The following is a 12350-nucleotide window of genomic DNA, read 5'->3' as shown; positions in this document are numbered from 1 at the left end:
CCCCCTGCCCGCCTGCCCACCTACCCACCTGCCCGACTGCCCTAGGTCTCCCACCACACAGGGTAAAGGCTGCTGAGGGAGCATTTCATGAAATGAAACTTTTCTTTTTTTTTTTTTTTTTTGAAGAATTATTTTATTTAACTTTATTTATTTTTATTTTTATTTAACCAGAGAAGGGCAGAGTGAGAGCAAGAAAGAGGGAAAGTGAGAAAGCAAGCTGCCAGGTCCAGGACTCGAACCATTGTCAGCCATGTGGGAGTCCAGCACCCCTTACCACCTTGCCACCTGCTGGTCCGCAAATAAAACTTTTCAAGGGCCAACAATGTTTTTTTTCAAAATAAAAATTAATTTTATTTATTATTATAATTATTAAATTCACCAAAGAGACGCAGCAGGAGAGAGAGGGGAAGTAAGAAGGTACGCCGCCAGGTCCGGGACTTGAACTGCTGTCAGCTATGTGATTCTCCAGTGCCTTAACCACCATGCAACCTGCAGGCCCTCAAGAGGATTATTTTAAAACTTTTTTGTCATTAAAATTTCACTTTGGGAACCCCTGCGGGTGGCATGGTGGTTAAGGCTTGGACTCCCACATGGTCAACAGCAGTCTGAGTTCCACACCTGGCGACTTGCTTTCTCACCTTCCCTTTCTCTCTCTCTGGCCAAACTTAAAAATAAGCAACAATAACAAATAAAATTAAATAAATAAATAAATCTTTAAAATACCTCACTTTGCTATATTAATCGTAAGAGTATTCACTTTCCAGGACCAGCAGTTGGCACAGTGGCTATGTGACTGGACTCCCATGTAGTCAACTGCAGTTCTAGTCCTGGACCCGGTGGCTTAAACTCACACCAGGCGTGTGCATATGCGTGCCCAAGATCCTGAGAGGCGAATGGAAGAGAAGGGATTGTGGCACGACCATCCCCCCTGGGGGGGTGATTTCTCGCTTTCTGTCTCTCTGTCTCTCTCTGTCTTTCTGGCGAGCGCATGTGCTCTATAGCAAAAAACCTCTCCTGAAAAAAATAAGTATTCACTTTCCTTCCTGCAGCAGAACGCAGCGTGGCCTGCTTATGCTGGCCCTGTGGGTTAGTGGTGTAGTGGTGAAGGCCCTGTACTCCCATGTGGCTGGCCACATCTTGAATCTCCGATCTGGTGGCTTGAAATTCATGCCGGGCACATGTGTGTACATGTCCAAAATCCCTAGAGGGAATGGTAGAGAGCGGATCGCAGTGTGGCCGTCCCTCCCAGGGGAGTCACTTTTCGCTTTCTGTCTCTCTCTCTCTGTCTCTCCGGTGAGCCCATGTGCCTTATAGCAAAACTCTCTCCTTAAAAAAGTGAATATTCACTTTTCCTTCCCCCTCTCCAATCTCCTCTTAAGATTTTGGGCACGCATGCACAGACACCTGCTGGCCCTAAGAATATTCACTTTTTTAAGCACCAAATTTTTATTATTATTATTATTTTTTGGAATTAAAAATTCACTTTGATGAAGTAATTGTGGTAAGAGGTGAGAGCTTTTTTCCAGCAGTCTTACTTGGTAATGTAAATATCGGGGACCAGCTGGTGACACGGTGTTAAGGTGGCTGGATCTCCCTACTATAGGCTTCAAGTACCAGACCTGGCAGCTTGAGAAACTCTCTGGGCATTTGTGCACATGTGCCCCAAACCCTGAAAGGAGGGAGAGATGGAGAAAGAGGGGGCATAACCATGCCCCCTGGGGGGGTGCTTTCTCACTTTCCTTCTCCGTTTCTCTGAGAGGAGTGCATGTACCGTTTGGCAAATTTAAGGAAAGGTAACTCTAGGTCAGACACCGTCTTTTTTCATCTCAAAGTGGAAACTTGCTCTCAGGGAAACTGGGGAGCATAGCAAGAGCTCCCCTGCCTTCGGCCTGCGGTGGGCTCCTGGTGCTAGCCTAATCCTGGCTGGAGCAATCCAGGTGGCCTCCCCTCCCAGGCTCCTCACCATCTGCAGCTCTGATTCTCCAGGGCTATGTCCACACTCTTTGGGAAGTGCTGGTACCCCCACCTCTGGGACACCCCTGTGCAGCTCATGTCACGTGAGGATGGCAGTGGGAGGCACAGCCACCATGTGGAGCTCAGCTCTTTCCTACTTTTTTTTTTTTTTTTGAGAGGTTTTTGCTATAGGGCATGTGCGCTTGCCAGACAGACAGACAGAGAGACAGAAAGCGAGAAATCACCCCCGGTGGGGATGGCCACATTACAAGCCCTTCTCCTCCATTCTCCTCTCGGGATCTTGGGCACGTACGCACATGCACCCGGCGTGAGTTTAAGCCACCGGGTCCGGGACGTGAACCACAGTCGACTACATGGGAATCCAGTGACACAGCCATTACACTAACCGCTGGTCCCTGCCTTTCCTACTTCTCACTGCCGGTGGGCCAGGGTTACAGGGTGGTCTGAGGGCTGCTTTGCAGGGCTTCGTCTTGAGGGGCCTGTCGCCCACACCTCCTTGGCGGCTGAAATGTCTAGGGTGAGGGGGCTCCTCAGTGCTGGCGTCCCCAGGACAAGGGACAAGAAATGATCCCGGGCTGCAGCCGCCAGTGGGACTCTGGCTGGGCTCATGGTGCACCCAGGGGCTGACTTGTGTCATTCATCTGAGCATCCCCAGTGCCTGTGGCAGGCCTAGCAGGGGGAGGTGCTCAGCGAGTCCTTGCTGGTCAGACAAAGAGTAAATGGCCCTGCCCTCCCCCAAGTTCTCCCAGAGTCCCTGCTCCAATAAGCTCCCAGCCAAGCTCCACCCCGTACTGCCCCCAGGGCCCTCCATCCCCTCGCCCTGGGGAAGGGGCACAGGCTATACCACTGAGAGCCTTTCTGGGCTGGGGCGCAGTGGGAAAAACTGGGGACCCAGTGGCCACCACGCCCCATCCAGATCCTCTTTTTTTTTTGAGAGATTTTTGCTATAGAGCACGTGTGCTTGCCAGAAAGAGACAGAGAGACAGAGACAGCAAGAAATCCCCCCCCGGGAGGAGGGCCACGCCACAATCCCTTCTCTGTTCTCCTCTCAGGATCTTGGGCATGCACGCACACGTCCAGTGTGAGTTTAAGCCACCGGGTCCGAGACTTGAAACACGGTTGGCGACATGGGAGTCCAGTGACACAGTCATTACGCCAACTGCTGGTCCCCCACCCAGATTCTCTAGCCCCCGTCTGCAGAGTTGTCTTTGAGGGCTGGCACACAGCAGGTGGTCAGTATTTGCTGAATCTGATGTTAGTTTCTGAACCCAAACTCCCACTCCATCTCATAGATGCAGACTGATGGAGAGGCGCCTGGCACGGAGACGGCGCCTGGTGGGGACCCAGGGCCCAGACCCAGCGGCCCTGCAGGCACCCAGGGCCCCAGGGCTGTATTTGTCGGGTGAATGAAGGGTGAGGACTGCTCGTGTCCCTGTGTTGAAGGCCCACGTCTGGTGGCAACACCTCCAGGAATGGCACACAGTGTGACTCACCTGCCTGGCCCAACCAGCCATGTGTGCACGTCCCTGGTGGTGACAAATGGGATTCCTGAAGGTCTAGGGATGCCCCAGCCAGGGCTCAGCCACTCAGTCTGAGCTCTTCACTGACAAACCTGACCTCATCTCCTCTTCCCTGGGGTCTGCATCCTTCCTTCTGCCTCACGCCCTTACTCAATCAGGCTCCTTTATTGATGGGCACCCGTGTCCAAACCCACTGAGCTCCTCCCTGCCATTCCTGATAGGGCTGGCCTTGCCCTTCCACCAAGTCCTGGGGGCCAAGGGAGCTGCCCTCCTAAAGTAGGTAAGATGGCACCATTCTCCCTCCCTCAGCACTGGCTCCCCACTACCCAAGGATAAGTGTCCTTTTTTTTTTTTAAGAGTTTTTTTTGGGTGGGAGTGGGGAGAGGTTTTTGCTATAGGGCGTATGCACTCTCCAGAAAGACAGAGACAGAGAGACAGAAAGCAAGAAATCACACCCCAGGGAGGATGGCCATGCCACAATCCCTTCTCCATTCTCGTCTTGGGATCTTGGGCACACACGCACACACGCCCGGCGTGAGTCTAAGCCACCGGGTCCGGGACTCAAACCGCGGTTGACTCCATGGGAGTCCAGCGACATAGCCATTACACCAATTACTAGTCCCTTAAGAGATATTTCTGCTGTAGGGTGCGAGTGCTCCCCAGAGAGACGGAAAGCAAATCACCCGCAGGGGGATAGCCATCCATTATCCTCCACTTTCCTCTCTAAATCTTGGACACCAACGCACATGCACCTAGTGTGAGTTTCAAGCCTCCGGGTCTGGGACTTGAACCACTGGGAGTCCAGCGATGTACCCATCATGCCATCTGCTGGTCCCGAGAGTAAGTAAGTGTCTTTTGCTTGGCTCTCTGGCTCATTCCCCACTTCTCCCTTCTCCCAGACTTCTCCCTAACAGCCACGCTTTCACAGGAAAACATATGCTCCTGTTATTTCCTTAGCTTTCACTCCTCCACATCCTCATCGCCACTCATGACGCTTCAACAGCCAGCTCAGAAGAGCATCCTGTCCAGAGCCTTGGAGGCATGTAGCTGGGACGACTCACCCTCCCTCCTTCACTTTTTCTTTCTTTTCTTTTCTTTTTTTTTGGAGAGGTTTTTGCTATAGGGCGCATGCGATCACCAGAGAGAGAGACAGAAAGCGAGAAATCACCCCCCAGGGGGTATGGCCACGCCGCAATCCCTTCTCCTCCATTCTCCTCTCGGAATCTAGGGCATGCATGCACACGCGCCCAGCGTTGAGTTTTAAGCCACCGGGTCCGGGACGCGAACCGCAGTCAACAACGTGGGAGTCCAGCGACATAGCCATTATGCTAACTGCTGGTCCCCCTCCTTCACTTCTAATCCATACCACTATCTAACCACTTCTCCGCTCTGCCCTTCCTTTCCTCCCCTACCCCACCCCGGTGGTGTACTCTCACTAGGGAGAGACAGAAAAGGAGAGAGAAGAGAAAGCACCCCCTATGGGGCATGGTCACACAGCACCCCTTCTCCTCCTCCTCTCTCTCCTTTCAGGATTCTGAGCACGCATGCACATGCGCCTGTTGTATTTCTCAAAGCCACGCGATGTGGGACTGCAAGGTTGGCCACGTGATGTGGCTGCTCCAAACACCAGGCCATGGAGACAACCCCTCTGCCTTATTTCTTCGATGGTTGAGTATGTAACTGACAGATGTTGGCTCCAGTGAATGCTGGGCTGGCAGGGAAGGCAGGGTCTGGCCTTCTAGTTCTCCACCGCTCCCAGCACCCAGAGCTGGAAGAGCAGACACTGGGTCAAGTATCAGTTTAAATAAAACGAACAGGACAAGCCGCCACCCCTTGCCTCACTTCCTCATCCCAGAGAAGATGTAATTGGCCAGAGCCCCATGCTCCAAAGGCCTCCCCAAGCGTGGCTGCGTGCTTCTTCGTTGTTCCCAGTCTTTATTCTTCAGTGACTGAACACTGGTTCTTCTTATCCCAGCCTCCCACCCAGCAGCTGGGGATGTCGGGGACTCCTGACATTCCCAGGCAGCACCTCAGTTGTCTGTCCTGTAGAGCCAACCCAGCTCCTGAAGCGCAGGTGGGTGGGCAGGGTCTCGGGGAGTCTGGCCAGGCTCCCCGCCTCTGATGGCTTTGGGAGCTGGAGCCTGTCTCCCACTGCTAGCAGCCCGTCTACTAGGAACACACTGGGGCAGGAATGGGACCAGCCGGCCTCTTGGGGACTCCTGTCCCCTCCCCACCATGGTGTGGCCAGAATCTCCCTTCCCCTGGCAGCAGAGCTGGGTCTCCTTGGACCCCCGAGTCCCACAGCCCGGCCGGTACCTCGTTCTCCTCCTCCTGCCCCAGCCGCTGCTCAATGAGCGCCGTGGCCCTCTGCACAGCCTCCGAACCCGCCATGGTGCCGTCCATAGCTGCCTCTGCCTGCAACAGAGCCTCGGGGGCTTTATAGGCCAGGGCACCCACCCCCGCCCAGCTGGGCGCCTTTGCCATGAGCTCACCGGCCTAATTCTCCACCTGCCTCCCCCACCTGTCACCTTCACCCCGGGCAGCCTCGGGCAGCAGGGACAGCTGCCCCCCCACCCTGACTGCTGGCCTATTGAAGCTGGAGGGCACAGTGCCCCGAGTAGGGCTGCAGGAAGGAGCCTTGTCCAGCCTCTGTCCTGAGGACTCAGGCCTGGCTAGGCCTTAGCCAGGGCAGCTGGGCTGCACAAGGGACCAAGGCTGCCTGCCCAGGCTCAGAGAGCAGCGCCACCTACTGGAGACCCAGAAACCCTGTCTAGCTGGTGCCAGTAAGGGGGTCTGAACAGCAAACGCGGGCACCAGGGACAGGCCTGCGCCCCCAGGAACAGGCTCTGCCGCTGTGGGGAGCAGACTATGCCTTGTCCAGGTCAGAGTCCTGGACCAGCAGTGGGAGGCCGGCGGCTGCCCCGCGTTGACTGCCCGGTCGTTGGCTGTGGCCCCCAGGGTTCCCAGAGTGCCCCCCGTGAAGCATCGCTGTACTTGCCCAGGTGATAGCCAGTCAGGAACACACCTCACCTGCCGGCCCCTCCCTCAGTGCCTCTGCAGGACTTACAGGGTCCAGCTTCAAGACCAGGGTCTCAGGAAGCCCCACTGAGGAGGAATAGCGGTCACCCCCATCCTCCTTCCCTCTGGGGTTTCCCTGCCAGGCCAACAGGGGCAGGCACCCCTGACCAAGAGTCCACCCAGCTCACTGAGAAATAAAGATTCCCAACTAGGGGAAGGCAGGCCTGTGCTTGCTCAGGGCAGCACCTGGAACTTGAGACCCAGCCGGGGTCGCCATGACCCAGGTGTTTGCTGCCAGTGAGCCACAGACGCACCAGTGCTGGGCTTCCATACCGCTCACATGGCCTGCTGTGGCCAAACGAGCTTATCTGACAGTCCCTTCTCTGTGACATGCACCCAGGCCCGGCTTTCCTTTTTCTCTCCGCATCCCCAAAGCTCCGACATGTGCTCGTACTCTCGCCTGCCAGAACTTCTCGTCAGACACCTCCAGGGCGCGGCCTTGAGGGCCCGGCTGTGGACTGGAGTGGACGTGGCTTCTTTGACACTAACTGGTGTCACCTCCCAGAGGTCCTGCCTTTGCTCTTGAAGCACGTTTGCGTCTGTTTCCCCATTAATCCTCCCAGCAACAGATGGGGAGCCAGGGCAGGTGGCATTACTTCTACTTCAAAGAACAGCGAAGTGGGTTCAGGGGTTAAGTGGCATGTCCTGAGGACCCATGAGAACACAAGAAGTGAGATCAGGGCCTAGAAGCCCAGCAGTCCACAGCTGGCTCTGCTGCCTATGCTGCTGTGCTCAAAGCAGCTGGGGGGGAGGTCATGTACCTACCTGCTCCACATCGAACCAGCTCCAGGGACACCCCAGTGCTGCAGGAGAACTCAAGTCAAATGCCAGGCAAGCGAGAAGGAGCAAAAGGCTTTATTGATAAATATGCAGATATGTCTGTACACAAGGACCTGCTGTGGGCGCCACGGCCGGGCGGCAGACCCCCATTCAGGCTGCAGCCAGGTGACGATGGCCCTGTGCACACTCCTGCCACGACAACCCGACCATCTGGCCACCTCCCCATCTCTGCCAGTTGTGCTGGGGCAGGGAAGGGCAGACTCCCCCAAGCCCTGGGGCTCACTGGTGGTTCCCTCCTCTCCAGGGCACTGGCGCTATGCCCAGGGCAGAGCCAGGGGATGGAGGCAGAGGAGGGAGACAGCAGCTGCTTCAGACCCTGAGCACGAAACCGGAGTGAGCCCTTGCCGGCAGCACCAGAGGGCGGGGCTGGGCTCCAGGGCCTCTGGGTGGGCCCTCGGGGCTCAAACCTGTGCCAGGGCAGCAGGGTGGAGGGCCCGGCTCGCCTCTCCTCTGACAAGCCTGGCAAGGCTTGTGGGCGGCAGCACTGCTACCTGGGTGCCCAGTGCCGATGGCCCACAGAGCTGGAGGCAGGCTCCCTTCACGGCTCTACCGCCGCCACGGGGCAGGGAGGTGCCCCCAGAGAAAAGAACGGCACTGGAAGGCAGCGGCAGGGCGGGTCTGGACTCCAGGCGGGCCTCTCTGCCCAGAGGTCCGTGGGCCGTCAGTCCTGGGGCGGCGGGGGCTGGTTGATGATGACCTGGATGACAAAATCTTTCTGGATCTTGGTTTCCTGGAGCCGCGTGCGGTCTGTGAGCAGCTTCCCGGAGAAGAACCAGCGCTGCCAGGACGGCTCGATGCCCTCCTGGCTGTGCAGCTGCCTCTTGAGCTGGCCCACTGTGTCGGGCAGGCTGGCGCTGAGCCGCACGTCCTTGCCGGTGGAGAGGCGCACCTTCAGCGGGAACTCGCGGCGCACGCTCGGGGTGGGGTCGGGGGGCTCCAGGCTCTCCTCCTCCGTGTGCTCCAGCAGCAGGTTCACGGGCGGCGACAGGCAGTAGATGGGCAGCTGGTAGCGATTGCCCAGCTCGTCGTAGCACTCACAGAGGGTGCCTGTGGGAGGGGCAGGGTGGTCACAGTCGGCCTGGGGCCTGCGGTGGCAGAGCAGTGTCTGAGCCCCCCAGGTGCAAACCCCCACGTGACTGCATCTGGAGATGAAGGGGTGATTCATGCTGAGGGCCTAAGTGGGCCCCAACACAGTAGGATTCTAGTCTTTAAAAGAGACACCAGGGGCCAGCAGGTGGGGTAGTGGTTAAGGTCCTGCACTCCTAGTTGGTTGACCGCAGTTCGAGTCCCAGACCTGGCAGCTTGAAACTCATGCTGGGCACGTGTGTGCGCATGCCCAAGATCCTGAGAGGAGAATGGAGATGGGATTGTGGCGTGGGCATCCCCCCTGGGGGGTGATTTCTCATTTTCTGTCTCTCTCTCTCTGGCAACTGCACACGCCCTATAGCAAATATCTCTCAAAAAAAAGAAGAGACACCAGAGGGCTGACCAATAGCCTACGGGCTGGGGGAGACGGGTCCCACAGAGCTGACCACAATTCGATTCCCAGCCTTGGTCACTGGAAAGACATACTAGCCATGTGTGCGTGTGTGCCCAAAAATCCCGAGGGCAAGATGGAGAAGGGACTGTGGGGTGACCATGCCCCACTCGGGGGTGCTTGCTCCCTCTCCATCTCTCTCTGCCAAGTGCACATAACCTCTGCAATTAAATGGAGAGGGGAGAGAGAGATATCAGTTTCCTCTCTTTCACCCTCTTTTCTCGCCATGCGAAGGTACAACGAGAAGGTAGCCACCTGCAAGCTACGAAGAGAGCCCTCCTCCCAAACCTTTTCTTGAGTTTCTAGCCTCTAGAATTCTGAGAAAATACTAAGCCCTGGGGCTGGTGGTGTCCCCCCCTTTACAGCTGTAAGACCCTTAGACTCCAAATGCAAGGTGTCCCTTGCCTGATGTCACTAAGAGAGGAAAGGAACGCTAGGCCGGCTGGTGGCATGGCGGTGAAGGTGGCTGGATCCCACATGGCTGACTGCACGCTGGAGTCCTTGACCTGGTGGCTTGAGAAACATGCTGGACACATGCGTGTGTGTCCCAGATCCCGAAAGGAGTGAGATACAGAGAAGGCGCTGCAGCACGACCATCCTCTCTCACCCCACCCCTCCCACCTGTCTCTCTATAGTGAACATGTGCACCTCTGGCAGAAAGAAAGAGAGAGAGAGAGAGAGAGAGAGGGAGGGAGGGAGAGAGGGAGAGAGGGAGGGAGGGAGGAAAGGAGGGAAGAAAGGAAGAAAGGAAGGGAGGAAAAAAGAGAGAGAGAAGGGAAACACCTGAGTTAAAACCCAGGTCTATAGGGGCAGGCAGGTGGCATGGTGGTTAAGATGCTGGACTCCCACGTGGGCAACCATGATCTATCTGGTGGCTTTCTCACTCTGTTGCGTGGCATTAAATTGAATAATAAATAAAAATTAAAAACAAAAAACAAAAAACAAAACAAAACAAAACCCAGGTCTATGGAGGGAACAGCAGATAGCACAATGGTTACATTACTGGACTCTCATACAGTTGACTGTGTGGTTTGAGTCCCAGACCTGGTGGCTTAAAACTCACACTGGGCACGTGTGTGTGCGTGCCCAAAATCCTGAGGGGAGAGTGCAGGAGAAGGGATTGCAGCACGGGCATTCCCCCTGGAAGGTGATTTCTTGCTTTCTGTCTCTCTGCCTCTCTGGTGAGCACACATGCCTTATAGCTAAAAAAATCTCTCTGGAAGGAAAAAAACAAACCAGGTCTATGACTCTAGAGTCTCACTGCTACCCTCCGCACAGTCCTGTACGGCTGCTATGAACTCAGATGAGATAATGCAAAGGAAGCTTCTAGTTCACTGCCCACCACATGGTAACCCAGCAGAGTCAGTGCTCAGATGTCCTGGGACCCCGAAATTTCCTAAGCATGACTCCCCACCCCCCAAATTAGCTAGAGGGCATGGGCATTTAGCAAAGAGAGAGAGAGAGAGAGGAAGAAGCCACCCCCAATGAGATGCGGTCATGCCACGGTCCCTTCTCCATTTCTTTCTTTCTTTCTTTTTTTTTTTTTTTGGAGAGGTTTTTGCTACAGGGTGCCTGCACTCACCAGAAAGAGAGAGACAGAGAGACAGAAAGTAAGAAATCACCCCCCCCCAGGAGGGGTTGGCCACGCTGCAATCCCTTCTCCACCACTCTCCTCTCAGGATCTTGGGCATGCAGGCACACGCACCCGGTGTGAGTTTAAGCCACTGGGTCTGGGACTCGAACCGCGGTCGACTACATGGGAGTTCAGCGACATAGTCATTATGCCAACTGCTGGTCCCTCCATTTCTTTCCTTTTTTTTTTGGAGAGGTTTTTGCTATAGGGTGCGTGCAGTTGCCAGAAAGACACAGAGAGACAGAGAGACAGAAAGTGAGAAATCACCCCCCAGGGGGGATGGCCATGCTCGCACACAGGCCCGGAGTGAGTTTAAGCCACCGGGTCCGGGACTTGAATCACGGTCGACTACATGGGAGTCCAGCGACATAGCCATCATGCTAACTGCTGGTCCCAATTTCTTTCTTTTTTTAAAGAATTATTTTTAATTAATTTTATTCATTGTCATTATTTTATTTTATTTTTATTTTTTTGAAGTTGACCAGAGAGAAGGAAAGTGAGAAAGCAAGCTGCCAGTTCCAGGACTTGAACTGTGGTCAGCCATGAGGGAGTCCAGCTGCCTCAACTATCATGCTACCTGCTGACCCTCTTATCCTGTCAGGATCTGGGACATGTATAAGTGCCCATGGTGCTTTTTAAGCTGCTGGGCGGGGACTTGAACCATGCAGCTGGCCATGGGTCCCAGTTTCCTTAACCACTAGGCCACTGGGCCAGCCCAACCCCGAGCAGCCTTTAGCTTGCACTGCTTCAAGGGCCCCTACTGTATTTCCATCCCTTCTTGGGGAGGGGAAGGGGTGACTGTGTCTCACTTCCCATCCACACTCCTGGCCCATGCTCAGTGAGGACTGCTGCATGAACAGTGACGCCCCCACCCCACCAGCTTGGACAGAGACTCCTGACACATGGCTTCCACCCCTACACTGTGACAGTGACCCCTAGTTCCAGGGGAACTAGGCGGGAAAGCCCGGGCCCGCTCACTTACCGTGAGGCAGGGTGATGCTGGCCCCATCCAGGATGGCCTGAGCCAGCTCGTGGTCGTTGGCCTCTGCAGCATAGGCGGCAGCCTTGAGGGCGTCCCAGATCTCCTTGCGGCCCTCGAAGGCGGGTGCTGTGTCCCAGAACTCATCCCGTTTGCTGCGCAGCTGCCCATCAGTCATGGGGTAGTCGCTCTTCCACTTGAGCCGCTCCTTCTTCAGGGGCTCGTTGCGTCCTGGGCAGGACAGGGCCAGCTCAGCATCTCTAAAACCACTCTGACCCAAGCCCTCTCCCAGCCCCTGCCCTCCCCAGGCCAGACCCTGGGCTGCCGCCACCCTGCTGTGCTGGCTCCCACGTGGAGCCCTTCTTCAACAGCAGGGGACAGTCCAGGAATCCCGCACCCCCAACCCTGAGGTAAAGGAGTTCTGTGGGCCACATGTGTATTGCCCTTGCTTTTGTTGTTTTAATTTTAACAGGTTGTATTTTTTTTTTTTTTTTGGGGAGGATTTTGCTATAGGGCTCGTGCTCTTGCCAGAAAGACAGAGAAACAGAGAAAAATCACCCCCCGGGGGGATGGCCATGCCGCAATCCCTTTTCCTCCATTTTCCACTCGGGATCTTGGACACGCACGCACACCTGGCTGAGTTTTAAGCCACCGGGTCCAGGACTCAAACCGTGGTCGACTACATGGAAGTCCACTGACATAGCCATCACGCCAACTGCTGGTCTCTAATTTTAAAAAGTTTTAGTTTTACTTTCTTTGATTACAAAGCAGAGCATGTTCTGTATGAAA

The 12350-nt window shown here is 55.4% G+C and overlaps 2 protein-coding genes across 3 annotated transcripts in view; both read right to left on the bottom strand.

Moving 5' to 3' along the window:
* Nucleotides 1-7348, bottom strand: part of ANKRD2 (ankyrin repeat domain 2) — a 15492-nt gene extending 8144 nt beyond the window's left edge. The window contains exons 1-5 of the mRNA XM_006157403.1: nt 7338-7348; nt 6967-7030; nt 6562-6648; nt 5811-5909; nt 3289-3406 (exon numbers count right to left, since the gene is read on the bottom strand). Of these exons, the coding sequence (XP_006157465.1) occupies nt 3289-3406; nt 5811-5909; nt 6562-6648; nt 6967-7030; nt 7338-7348 (379 nt within the window). The remainder of the gene's footprint in view (nt 1-3288; nt 3407-5810; nt 5910-6561; nt 6649-6966; nt 7031-7337) is intronic.
* A 61-nt stretch (nt 7349-7409) lies between these two features.
* The window catches only part of UBTD1 (ubiquitin domain containing 1), a 75425-nt gene continuing 70484 nt past the window's right edge, over nt 7410-12350 (bottom strand). For both annotated transcript variants that reach the window (XM_006157336.3, XM_014591187.2), the window contains exons 2-3: nt 11565-11792; nt 7410-8459 (exon numbers count right to left, since the gene is read on the bottom strand). In XM_006157336.3, the coding sequence (XP_006157398.1) occupies nt 8074-8459; nt 11565-11792 (614 nt within the window). In that variant the 3' untranslated portion in view covers nt 7410-8073. The remainder of the gene's footprint in view (nt 8460-11564; nt 11793-12350) is intronic.

The sequence above is a fragment of the Tupaia chinensis genome, unplaced genomic scaffold (assembly GCF_000334495.1).
Source record: "Tupaia chinensis unplaced genomic scaffold, TupChi_1.0 Scaffold000539_1, whole genome shotgun sequence".
NCBI classification, from domain to species: Eukaryota; Metazoa; Chordata; class Mammalia; order Scandentia; family Tupaiidae; genus Tupaia; species Tupaia belangeri.
The sequence above is the reverse complement of the archived record's forward strand: the minus strand, read 5'-3'. Positions and strand labels throughout refer to the sequence as shown.